Source organism: Salmo trutta, chromosome 17 (genome assembly GCF_901001165.1).
Source record: "Salmo trutta chromosome 17, fSalTru1.1, whole genome shotgun sequence".
NCBI classification, from domain to species: domain Eukaryota; kingdom Metazoa; phylum Chordata; class Actinopteri; order Salmoniformes; family Salmonidae; genus Salmo; species Salmo trutta.
Genome location: NC_042973.1, coordinates 26,029,764 through 26,043,626, shown reverse-complemented (window position 1 = coordinate 26,043,626; position 13,863 = coordinate 26,029,764). Strand labels below are relative to the sequence as shown.

At 46.3% G+C, this 13,863-nt stretch overlaps 1 protein-coding gene across 2 annotated transcripts in view; it reads left to right on the top strand.

The window, feature by feature from the left end:
* The window catches only part of LOC115151946 (guanine nucleotide-binding protein G(o) subunit alpha), a 167,742-nt gene that overhangs the window by 45,104 nt on the left and 108,775 nt on the right, over window positions 1-13,863 (top strand). For both annotated transcript variants that reach the window (XM_029696316.1, XM_029696317.1), the window contains exon 3: window positions 12,820-12,961. In XM_029696316.1, the coding sequence (XP_029552176.1) occupies window positions 12,820-12,961 (142 nt within the window). The remainder of the gene's footprint in view (window positions 1-12,819; window positions 12,962-13,863) is intronic.

Sequence of the window (13,863 nt, the reverse complement as noted above, 5' to 3'; positions counted from 1 at the left end):
GCTCTTTTTTGCACAAAAATAAAAACATAAGTTTCATTTAAAACCCATTACAAGGTAATTATTTACAAATGAAGTATCTCGAGCTGCTAACTTACTGTTTGTGAATGTGCAGAAATGAAAGCAGTGCATTGTATTCTGTCCTATCGGAGGAATTTAAAACTTGATTAATGCTGCTTGCTGTGTCAGGTTACCATGACAATGGTCGCAACAACAAGGTCAAAGTTGAATGTCTCTTGCTCAGTTGCTGCCTATGTAATAGCTATATAAAAGGTGAATTCCGACAAGAAATAGTTAAAGATGGGGTTGTTTGAAAGGGGATCATACTGTATAAACATTGTCTAATTGTTTTTACAGGCAACTCTCTGTGAATCAATTAAATTCAATCCAATTTGCTTTATTTGCATGACGTAACAATGTACATATTACCAAAGCTTACTTTGGATATTTACAATATTAAAATAATAAGAATCAAAATTGTCAACGGGACAACAGTAACAACAATAACCATACATTGAACAATAACAATAAGCATACAGTAGAGGACATGTGTAGGTTGATTGGTCTGTCAGACACTGTCCCTCATCTTATGTTAGGCAGCAATGTAGTGTGCTGCCAACACACAGCTCTCTGCGTCCTCCCCCAACAAGACGGGTAGCCCATCCTCATCAGAGAAGTCTTTGAAACCTTGAATGAGGGTTTCAAATTTGGGGATATGACACTCTAATTGTTTTATATTTTTGACATTTTGTCAGGAAAGGCAGCTCTGTCTCAGGTTCTGCTGTTGTGCAGTGGTTGCACAGCCTTTCCTCTACAGGGAGCCAGGTCGCCCTGTGTCTACCCTTATCTACCCTTCTTCTCTTTCTCTCTATCCTCTCTCTCCCCCTCTCCTCTCTCTCCCTCTCAGTCTCTCCCTAGCAGTGTCTCCCTCTCAGTCTCTCCCTCTCAGTCTCTCCCTCACTCTCTCTCTCTCTTCCTCTCTCTCTCTCCTCTCTTTCTCTCCTCTCTCTTCCCCTCTCTCTTTCTCCTCTCTATCTCTCTATCTATGTCTCTCTCTCTCTCTCTCTCTCTCTCTCTCTCTCTTAATTCAATTCAATTCAAGGGGCTTTATTGGCATGGGAAACATATGTTAACATTGCCAAAGTAAGTGAGGTAGATAATATACAAAAGTGTAATAAACAATAATAATGAACAGTAAACATTACACTCACAGATGTTCCAAAATAATAAAGACATTTCAAATGTCATATTATGTATATATACAGTGTTGTAACCATGTACAAATGGTTAAATCTCTCCCCTCTCTACCTTCCTCCCTCTCTTTCTCACTGTGGGGGGTCCAGTAAGTCCACATGCAGTGGTAGCTTGCAGAGTGCCGACACAGCAGAGCCAGAGCTGACCGACGTAAGTCCATGTGCTGGTCAGGTCCCTGCAGGGGAACAAAGGGCCTTTGTCTGTGGTCTGGGAGGTGTTTGTGTTGGGAAGCAGCACACAGCAGATCCCAGGTCAGGTCCTGTGCAGGCCAGACAAAGGGGCCTTGTTGGAATGTCTGTTTGTGTTGGGCCCCTCAGCTGATCTGAGGTCAGGTGATCCAGAGCATGGCTGTGTAATGTCTGATGTTTAAACTTAGCCTGGACATACCTACTGTCACTGTGAATAGTCTAATTATATGGTGTACACAGTGAGGTACATTACAACACGGGGCTGTTATATCACTGTGTGAATTTGAACAGCTGTTTGAAAACGTTGACATTGTTGACATTCCAGGTGTGGACTAATCAGAATGGTGTAAATGTATGTGTTGACAGGCTTCTTTAGCTGCTCTGAGTAATAGTCAGTTACGTAGTTGTTGTGGTCTGTGTTGGTGTTGCTGTGAGAAGCGTTAATTGGAGGAGGTTGTGACTGTGTTTACTGGGTGTGGGGGAGATAAATTGGCCTGTGTGGAAGGCGACGCCCTCCCAGCAGCACCTAGCCTCCAGGGGAGAGGCTGTAATTAGCTCTGGCTGTTTTCATTTCATTGTTAATTGCAGATGCAGGTGGAACAGCCTAGAGGAGAGGAGGGTGTGGTGAGGGGCAGAGCATAGGCAGTCAACTCTATGTGGAGTCACAGTGCTTTGCCCTGTACCAGCACCTCTACACCCCAGGCCTGGTGTGTCCTGTTTATGGGCATCAGAGTAGATGTGACCGGCTCCTTCCTCCTCGTCTTATGTGGCAGTGTGGTCTCTGGTGTCTGCAGGGCTGAGATGGAACCCTGGAGCTTCCAGGCTGGTTAAATATGGCTGTGATCAGAACAGGCTGGTGGGTTGGAGCCCATAATTCTGCAGGCCTCTAGGGTGACATTCTGCTGTCTCAGCAATACACACACTATTTCTCCCCCTTCTCCTCCTCCTGCTCTCCCTGCTCTTCCTCCTCCTTGGGTTCCAGGGGAGATGACAATGGCAGATATAATTACAGGATGACAAACAGCCAGGAGGGAAAGGAGGAGAGGAGAGGAGGCAGAGGAGAGAAGGAGGGGTTGAGGCAGAGGACTGTGAATGAGGGAACAAGTAGCTGAGATAGAAGGATTTAATGATAGCTGTACACATGCAGACCTCTGACTAATTATTCAGTGTTTGTGACTGATCAAGGCCGAGTGTGAAGCAAACTCCAGATCACTGTCACCCTCTCTAGCACCCAGCACACCGCTTCCACGTCCCAAATGATGGAGGACACTTCATAATCTCAATTGCAGCATTTGTCTCTTAGGGTGGATTTACATGAGTAAAATATATGTAGTAAGATCTATCTCTGTTCAACAACAGATTTGCAACGCTTATCCCAAAATAAATGTGTAAAGTGATCAAAACAAATTAGTTAGTTGTGCAAGATATTTATAGATAAAACGATAAGTAGCATATTGTTCTTAAATGTATGCATGTTTTTCTCCTCTGACAAAACAAAAGCTGATTCAAAGGGGGGGGGGGATTTCTAAACTCTTCCGCAGTAGAATACACATGAGTATCCTCGATGGAAGGTGGCTGTCGAGAAGGGGAGGACACTACCGCTTGCCTACTAACGAATTGACATACTCCTCGACCACTTATTGATTTCCTGGGTCACGGAGGAGAGGACGGAGGACGGTCTTTTGCCCAAACGAGAAACCCCCATTGTCTTTACACTGTACCACTCAGAGGGGGGTATGTTGTGTAGATGTCTCCAACAGTTCCTCCGGAGGTAGGCTGGAAGACATCTCTCAAAGAGAGATTTAAATCTAGGGAGAGACTAGACCAGTGATCAGCTAGATTCACTCGTGGGAAGATTTCTATTTAATTTTATTCCAAAGTATATTACCTGGGACTGGTATGTGTCGTGAAAGTGGTGTAAGTGGATGACTGGGAGGTGAGAGGGATCAGCAGACAGTCATGGAGAGGGAGAGTGAGTGATAGAGATGGGGAAAGAGAGGGGGGAGGAATAAATACAGTGGGTCCTTAGGAACACCCTATACACAATTACTGTTGTGTATTTGTATGAATATAGCAGAAAGTCAATGTGAGATGGAAGTTGACAGCAGAGAGGGAGTGATGCTGTCTGGGACTGGTCCTGCCGTGGGATTCCTGCCGTGGGATTCCTGCCGTGGGATTCCTGCCGTGGGATTCCTGCCGTGGGATTAGTGTGGGGCTGTCGTAGGCCTGGCTGTGTCTGTTGTGCATCCCAAATGGCACCGTATTCCCTATATAATGCACTACTTTTAATCAGACCCCTATGGGCCCTGATCAAAAGTAGTGCACTTAATAGGAAATAGGGTGCCATTGTGTGTGTCTGTGGGTCGACCTCAGGGTGTGGGGGACAGATTGGTGCTAAAGGCTGGAGCAGCTGATGCTAGGGAGGTAGCGCTCCTCTGATTGCAGAGGTTATAAATAGCGCCCCCACGCTGGTAGGGAATGAAACAGGGGATAAGTAGCTGTGTCCTGGGGCTGATGACAGAAACAGCACTCGAGCGCGCTGTGAGGACAAAGAGTCTTCTTAGTGAGCAGCACGGAAACCACATGCCACTAAGATTGATAAAGACTAACAGGGAGGGTGTGTGTGCCCTTGAATGGGTGTCGGTGGGTGTGTTTGTGTGTTCATGCGTACTGCATATTTGTGTGGCATGATGATTTGCAAACTCAAAATTACTGGCTCAAAAATCCACACTCCTCCCCTCGTACTCCTCTCAACAGAGAAATGGGTCTAAGGAACCTGAACACAATGCAAAGCTCTAATTTACTGCAAGACAAAAATATGTAAACAGTTTTTCCTGTGGGGAAAACAAGTATAGCATTTAGTCAGTCAGTACAGTACATGGCTAGAATGCAAAATCACCACCACTTCCTGGACGAACTCTATCACTTCCTTAGCCTTAGTTTTCCCTCCCTCCCTCCCTCCCTCCCTCCCTCCCTCCCTCCCTCCCTCCCTCCCTCCCTCCCTCTGTGTTTGGTGAAAGGCAGTGAGAGTAATGTGGTGGTACTGTAGAGGTAACAGGTCACAGATCTCCACGTGTCAGAGACCCAGGAGGGCCTAATGTGCTCTGTTCTGTCCTCCCCAGTGGCTGCCTTCCCCACTCCCTCCCCTCATCTCCCCTCCCTCCCCTCATCTCCCCTCCCTCTACCTGATAGACAGCCCAGAGAGACCCAAATGAGAAACGTCCTCATTCATGAAAAGCAAAGACCTTTTGCGATGGTCATGGAATTTTGGATGACGGTTATTTGTCAGCCATATAATCGGCAGATTAAAAATACATTTAAGACGCACATTTTTCCTGTCCTCCGCTCCTGACTGCCTGCGCTGCCTAGGACTCAAATCAGGGACGTGATGTTCTGTGTTTACTGTTTAGCCAAGCTGACAGCTAGCAGGGTATATCTAGCTGCAGTTAGCTAGCCTAACTAGCTGACATTTCTCTGTCAAGTCCTTTATATATACAGTCTATTGTCAAGTCACAGTGTGCCTTGTTTTTGGTAAGCCATTGAGTGCATGTATTTCATGATACTCGTTTGCTATGACACCTTGCTGAAACACATTTTGTTCACGTTGTAAAGATCCCATGTGTTAAACAAATCAAAATATATTTTACATTTGAGATTCTTCAAAGTAGCCAACCCTTGAATGAGTAGGTGTGTCCAAACTTTTGACTGGTACTGTATATACAGTTGAAGTCAGAAGTTTACATACACTTGGAGTCATAAAACTCGTTTTTCAACCACTCACCAAATTTCTTGTTAACAAACTATAGTTTTGGCAAGTTGGTTAGGACATCTACTGTGTGCATGACACAAGTAATTTTTTCAACAATTGTTTACAGACAGATTATTTCACTTATAATTCACTGTATCACAATTCCAGTGGGTCAGAAGTTCACATACACTAAATTGACTGTGCCTTTAAACAGCTTGGAAAATTCCAGAAAATTATGTCATGGCTTTAGAAGCTTCTGATAGGCTAATTGACATCATTTGAGTCAATTGGAGGTGTACCTGTGAATGTATTTCAATGCCTACCTTCAAACTCAGTGCCTCTGTGCTTGACATCATGGGAAAATCAAAATAAATCAGCCAAGACCTCAGAAAAACAATTGTAGACCTCCACAAGTCTGGTTCATCCTTGAGAGCAATTTCCAAACGCCTGAAGGTACCACGTTCATCTGTACAAACAATAGTACGCAAGTATAAACACCATGGGACCACGCAGCCATCATACCGCTCAGGAAGGAGACGCGTTCTCTCTCCTAGAGATGAACGTACTTTGGTGCGAAAAGTGCAAATCAATCCCAGAACAACAGCAAAGGACCTTGTGAAGATGCTGGAGGAAACAGGTACAAAAGTATCTATATCCACAGTAAAACGAGTCCTATATCGATATAACCTGAAAGGCCGCTCAGCAAGGAAGAAGCCACTGCTCCAAAACCGCCATAAAAAAGCCAGACTACGGTTTGCAACTGCACATGGGGACAAAGATCCTACTTTGGAGAATTGTCTCATCATGCTGTGGGCGTGCTTTGCTGCAGGAGGGACTGGTGCACTTCCCAAAATAGATGGCATCATGAGGGAGGAAAATTATGTGGCTATATTGAAGCAACATCTCAAGACATCAGTCAGGAAGTTAAAGCTTGGTCGCAAATGGGTCTTCCAAATGGACAATGACCCCAAGCATACTTCCAAAGTTGTGGCAAAATGGCTTAAAGACAACAAAGTCAAGGTATTGGAGTGGCCATCACAATTCTATAGAAAATTTGATGGAAGAACTGAAAAAGCATGTGCGAACAAGGAGGCCTACAAACCTGACTCAGTTACACCAGCTCTGTCGGGAGGAATGGGCCAAAATTCACCCAACTTATTGTGGGAACCTTGTGGAAGGCTACCCAAAACGTTTGACCCAAGTTAAACAATTTGAAGGCAATGCTACCAAATACTAATTGAATGTATGTAAACTTCTGACCCACTGGGAATGTGATGAAAGAAATTAAAGCTGAAATAAATCATTCTCTCTACTATTATTCTGACATTTCACATTCTTAAAATAAAGTGGTGATCCTAACGGACCTAAGATAGGGAATTTTTACATGTATTAAATGTCAGGAATTGTGAAAAACTGAGTTTAAATGTATTTGGCTAAGGTGTATGTAAACTTCCGACTTCAACTATATACACTGCTCAAAAAAATAAAGGGAACACTTAAACAACACAATGTAACTCCAAGTCAATCACACTTCTGTGAAATCAAACTGTCCACTTAGGAAGCAACACTGATTGACAATAAATGTCACATGCTGTTGTGCAAATGGAATAGACAACAGGTGGAAATTATAGGCAATTAGCAAGACACCCCCAATAAAGGAGTGGTTCTGCAGGTGGGGACCACAGACCACTTCTCAGTTCCTATGCTTCCTGGCTGATGTTTTGGTCACTTTTGAATGCTGGCGGTGCTTTCACTCTAGTGGTAGCATGAGACGGAGTCTACAACCCACACAAGTGGCTCAGGTAGTGCAGCTCATCCAGGATGGCACATCAATGCGAGCTGTGGCAAGAAGGTTTGCTGTGTCTGTCAGCGTAGTGTCCAGAGCATGGAGGCGCTACCAGGAGACATGCCAGTACATCAGGAGACGTGGAGGAGGCCATAGGAGGGCAACAACCCAGCAGCAGGACCGCTACCTCCGCCTTTGTGCAAGGAGGAGCAGGAGAAGCACTGCCAGAGCCCTGCAAAATGACCTCCAGCAGGCCACAAATGTGCATGTGTCTGCTCAAACGGTCAGAAACAGACTCCATGAGGGTGGTATGAGGGCCCGACGTCCACAGGTGGGGGTTGTGCTTACAGCCCAACACCGTGCAGGATGTTTGGCATTTGCCAGAGAACACCAAGATTGGCAAATTCGCCACTGGCGCCCTGTGCTCTTCACAGATGAAAGCAGGTTCACACTGAGCACGTGACAGACGTGACAGAGTCTGGAGACGCCGTGGAGAACGTTCTGCTGCCTGCAACATCCTCCAGCATGACCGGTTTGGTGGTGGGTCAGTCATGGTGTGGGATGGCATTTCTTTGGGGGGCCGCACAGCCCTCCATGTGCTCGCCAGAGGTAGCCTGACTGCCATTAGGTACTGAGATGAGATCCTCAGACCCCTTGTGAGACCATATGCTGGTGCGGTTGGCCCTGGGTTCCTCCTAATGCAAGACAATGCTAGACCTCATGTGGCTGGAGTGTGTCAGCAGTTCCTGCAAGAGGAAGGCATTGATGCTATGGACTGGCCCGCCCGTTCCCCAGACCTGAATCCAATTGAGCACATCTGGGACATCATGTCTCGCTCCATCCACCAACGCCACTTTGCACCACAGACTGTCCAGGAGTTGGCGGATGCTTTAGTCCAGGTCTGGGAGGAGATCCCTCAGGAGACCATCCGCCACCTCATCAGGAGCATGCCCAGGCATTGTAGGGAGGTCATACAGGCACGTGTGGTCCACACACACTACTGAGCCTCATTTTGACTTGTTTTAAGGACATTACATCAAAGTTGGATCAGCCTGTAGTGTGGTTTTCCACTTTAATTTTGAGTGTGACTCCAAATCCAGACCTCCATGGGTTGATAAATTGGATTTCCATTGATTATTTTTGTGTGATTTTGTTGTCAGCACATTCAACTATGTAAAGAAAAAAGTATTTAATAAGATTATTTCTTTCATTCAGATCTAGGATGTGCTGTTTAAGTGTTCCCTTTCTTTTTTTGAGCAGTATATATATATATATATATATATATATATATATATATATATATATTACTTTTATTAAAACGGTACATTTTCAGGGCAGTCCTCATTCGTAATCATCGGTTACACTATTATACAATTACCGTGTCAGCCCTAATGTCTCCCAAAATTAGCTATTTCGCTGCCGTTACTCTGTACGTATATTCCCTCTCTTTCTCTTTCTCTCCCACTCCCTCCTTCCTCACACTCTCTTGCTCTCTATCCATGAATTAATGAGGATTCCTTTATATACTTGGTGAGAAGGGAAGACAGTAATAATGATTTGAGCTCTCTTGCGGTGTTTCTAATGAAAGCCAAAAGGCTCTCAAAATGTCTGCTACAAAAATATCGCTGAACAACAGCCTCTTGCTCGGTGCACACTGGAATTAAAGGGTAGCTACACCCAAAAATCTTGATTTCTAAAAATGTTTCCTGACCTCAAAAGTGGTCTCCTGATGTGGTTTAAGCATTGTTGTGGACTTAAAACATTCTATTTAGTTGTATTTCTATTTAAAAAGTGTGATTTAAGAGCAACCCCCCCAAAAAAACAGGGAAAACGGAAACAAAACAAAAAACAAAATGGAAAAAATTTAATTTGGGAAAAAGAAAACTGATTTCATAGGACCCTGCATCTGTAACAGGGGTGATGGGTGAGGGGACGTAGGGGGGAAACCCATACCTGTAATCACCCTTGTAGAGCGACATGTTATCACCCTTGTATCAGCTCCTGACATGCTCTGTGCAGACTGCACTGTGTGTTGCAGCTAGCTGACCTTTCAAATCAAATCAGATTTTATTCGTCACATGCGCCGAATACAACAGGTGTAGACCTTACAGTGAAATGCTTACTTACAAACCCTTAGCCAACAATGCTTTAAGAAGTTAATAAAAAATGAATACAAATAAGTCTTAAGTAAAATATAGATAAGTAAAAAAAATAGAAAATAGAACTAACAAATAATTAAACAGCAGCAGTAAAATAACAAGCGAGGCTATATACAGGGGTACCGGTACAGAGTAAATGTGCGGGGGCACCGGTTAGTCGAGGTAATTGAGGTAATATGTACATGTAGGTAGAGTTAAAGTGACTATGCATAGATGATAAACAGAGAGTAGCAGCAGCGTAAAAGAGGGATCTGGGTAGCCCTTTGATTAGAAGTTCAGGAATCTTATGGCTTAGGGGTAGAAGCTGTTAAGAAGCCTTTTGGACCTCGACTTGGCGCTCTGGTAACGCTTGCTGTAGTCATAGGGGTGGCTAGAGTCTTTGACAATTTTTAGGGCCTTCTTCTAACACTGTCTGATATAGAGGTCCTGGATGGCAGGAAGCTTGGCCCCAGTGATGTACTGGGCAGTAAGCACTACCCTCTGTAGTGCCTTGCGGCCGGAGGCCGAGCAGTTGCCATACCAGGCAGTGATGCAACCAGTCAGGATGCTCTCCAGTGTGGGCCTGGGTCTGCTCTCCCTTTCAGGTGGCCTGGTATAACGCTTCCCAGTCGAAACGGGGAGCACCAGTTCAGACGTATATTAGAATTACATTTTGTTACGTTTTTGTTTGTTTTGGTGTTCGGCAGGTTTTTTTCCCAGCTGTTCGCACACACATTTTTTTCTTGAGGCAAGTCGAAGTTTGGTAGCCAAAGTCTAAAACCATTCGTTTGTGATTGGTCAACAGTAGGGGGGTTAGGAACTACGGATAAGATTCTTCAATTCATTGTTTGTTGTCATTCAACGAGAGATGACTAGTTTTCATGCAAATGTTTTGCTTGCGAAATACTGCACCAAATATCATAGCTAGATGTAAAATTGCTTGACTAAGACCTCCTCAGCAAAAATAGATTTCTTGATTTATCTTACACTAATTCAGACTATTTTGAGGAAGTGTTACTGGCTATGTTGTTGCTACTGTGTCTCAAGAGGGTGGTCTTTTAAGGGAGTTTGGAAGCACAAACGTTGGCTTACGCCTAGCCGTGTTCTGTTAGGAGCAAACCAACCTAGCCTTAAGGACTCGCAGTCCTTTCATTGTCTCCTATCAGAAACAGATCAATGAGCCAGTCAACCCCTGTGGGAATCTGAATCCTCTGGGACATGTCCTTCGCTTTATTGTGACTTACAGATGACTTAAACGTCTTATTTTTATTAACTGAATCATTTATCACCTGAGATGGTGCACTGACTTCAGTTTCAGCACGTTGGAAAACAGGCACAGCTGGCAGCAGTGCTGGCTGATATTGGCTCAACTTGATATTGACTGAAAGTTGTCAAGGTGGCAGCTGTAGAGGTTGTTTTAATGGTGATTGAGAGATATGTGGTTGTGTAGGGTCATGGTCCAAGTAGAGTTGTGGTCAGTATGGGTCATCCCAACGGGTCAGTCTGCTTTCTGTTGTTTCTGTGGTTAAAACATTGAGCAGCAGTGTTTGTTTAGTAAATGTAATGTCCAGGGTGATGGTGGTCCATTGGAACATGTTGTTCAGGGCAGAGTAACAGACTCAGGGTTGGTTGGCAGATCTTTATTAACCTGCCTCTTAGTTCCCCCAGTGGAGCGATAGGAGGGAGGGGTGTCTGTGCGGCATGGCTCAATACATCCTCCGAAAACAAAACTATTGCACCTGCCCCTGGCACAGAGGCTTGGCTGGCACACACCTATCTCTGCCAGGGCACACCTGGTCTGCCAGAAACAGTGCCAGCCATGGTAAACCAAGTATATTAAAGAGGAAGGAAAACAGTTTGTCCAACCTACAGAGCTTTCATTTCTCCTGGAGAGGACCTAAGCTCATGCGATCGATACCAGAGTCATTGACCACAGCATTATGTGATGTCAAAGTAATGAGTCACAACTACACACAGATGACAATAGGCTCCCATCCCACCTGTCCTCTCCTCACCCCGTCCACGTGTGCTCTGTGCTGGGGAGAGTAGGAACCCTCTCCCCTCTCAGGTCCCCAGGTCCCAGCAATGCAGGATCAGTGTGTGCCCTGCTGTTTATTACACCCAGAGATAAAGCCTTCATGATGGGGTAATTATTATTGAATGAGAGAGAGAATGAGAGAAGGAGAGAGAGACAGATGAAAGGGAGAGCACAGGGGAGATAAAAGAGGCAGCATCGCCTTGCTGTTGACACACACCTGTCTGAGTCACAGCAGCATTACTACTGAGCTGTAGCTAAGTCTCTGTCACTAAACGCATGCGCATACGAACACGCACATACTCACCCACACACAGCAGTAGGGGAACAGGGCACGTTTAGGCTTGTCAGTGTATTGAGAGAGTAGTGATTCATTGGAAGTCATTGGAAAGAGTCTCAGGAAAGGCCACTGCAGAGCAAACAGGTTGCTGTCGGAGGATCACAAACAGTATCTGTGTGCAGTGACAGGCTCCACGGGCTGGGCCGCTCTCCCTCTCTTTCGCAGTAAGTCACGGCTTAGGGCACTGACATTTCTCTGCTCTTTCTTTTTATATGCTTGGCCTGCTACAAAGTTCACACTCACTTTCACAAACACAATGCTCAGACTTGACTCTTTCTTGATAGGAGATCATGCTCTATCTGACCCATTGAATGGACTGGAGGCTGGATATCAGGGCCAATGGGAGACTGGATATCAGGGCCAATGGGAGGCTGGATATCAGGGCCAATGGGAGGCTGGATATCAGGGCCAATGGGAGGCTGGATATCGGGGCCAATGGGAGGCTGGATATTGGGGCCAATGGGAGGGTGGATATCAGGGCCAATGGGAGGCTGGATATCGGGGCCAATGGGAGGCTGGATATCAGGGCCAATGGGAGGCTGGATATCGGGGCCAATGGGAGGGTGGATATCGGGGCCAATGGGAGGCTGGATATCGGGGCCAATGGGAGGCTGGATATCGGGGCCAATGGGAGGCTGGATATCGGGGCCAATGGGAGGCTGGATATCAGGGCCAATGGGAGGCTGGATATCAGGGCCAATGGGAGGGTGGGGCTCAGGGCCAATGGGAGGGTGGATATCAGGGCCAATGGGAGGCTGGATATCAGGGCCAATGGGAGGGTGGGGCTCAGGGCCAATGGGAGGGTGGATATCAGGGCCAATGGGAGGCTGGATATCGGGGCCAATGGGAGGGTGGGGCTCAGGTGTTAATGGTGCCTGTAGTGTTCTGGTGGAACCGGGGTTTAATAGGCTGAGCCTCTCCCAGCTGTGCTGTTTGTGTCATGAAGAGGAGATCTCAGGCCTGGGGTCAATGTGTCTCTGCCTAATGGGGCACACTCTCTACATCTGGTCCTGGACTGGTTCTGTCTCTGTCTGCTGGGTGTGGGAGAAACTCTCAGATCTTCCCCTCTCTCCCCCGGCCAGTTACAGCAGCAACGTAGCAAATGAAGGAAAAACAGAATTAAAATGGAGCCAGGCTGAGGAAGGGAGAGGAGCTCAGGGTTGTGTGTGTGTGTGTGTGTGGGGAGGGGGCATGCATGTGGTTGTGCCTGCGTGCTTTATGTGTGATACAGCATGTGTGCCTCTGCGTGCCTGACGACAGTGTGTGCCATGGACATGATGTCCCTGTTTAGGTAAATGCCTATTTGACCTATGAATCATGTTCATGTTTGCAGGATTATCCATGAGGATGGCTTCTCTGGAGATGATGTGAAGCAGTACAAGCCTGTGGTCTACAGCAACACAATCCAGTCTCTGGCTGCCATCGTCCGTGCCATGGACACCCTTGGCCTGGAGTACGGAGACAAGGAGAGAAAAGTGAGTCTATCTACCACTCTGTAGAGTAGCACTGAGGGAATGGACTACAACTGCACACAGACAGACAGACAGACAGACAGACAGACAGACAGACAGACAGACAGACAGACAGACAGACAGACAGACAGACAGACAGACAGACAGACAGACAGACAGACATTAGTAAGCAGAGCATTGTGTGCTCCTGCCACTCTACTGTAGCGATGGCCTCCCAAACACATTTATAGAAAGAAATACACAAACTGTCATACCGACAGACACCCATATATTCAACCACTGAATTTTAACACTAGAACTGCTAAAGCAGTTATTTTTACTGCTCATAATTGTATTTTATTTATAACTCTGCCATTTTTAAAGTCATGCTCCCCTCTGTCCTTGTCTTTTCCTAAATAAATCTATATAGCACACTGCCATTGTTAGAATCGTAATATCACAAACAGAACTGGAGTAATATCCCGTTTTAGGAGGGCATGTCATTCATGCCCCTTCTCCCGACTGTAGGGCGTGCTCCACTCCTTCTCCCGACTGTAGGGCCTGCTCCACTCCTTCTCCCGACTGTAGGGCCTGCTCCACTCCTTCTCCCGACTGTAGGGCCTGCTCCACTCCTTCTCCCGACTGTAGGGCCTGCTCCACTCCTTCTCCCGACTGTAGGGCCTGCTCCACTCCTTCTCCCGACTGTAGGGTCTGCTCCACTCCTTCTCCCGACTGTAGGGCCTGCTCCACTCCTTCTCCCGACTGTAGGGTCTGCTCCACTCCTTCTCCCGACTGTAGGGCCTGCTCCACTCCTTCTCCCGACTGTAGGGCCTGCTCCACTCCTTCTCCCGACTGTAGGGCCTGCTCCACTCCTTCTCCCGACTGTAGGGCCTGCTCCACCCCTTCTCCCGACTGTAGGGCCTGCT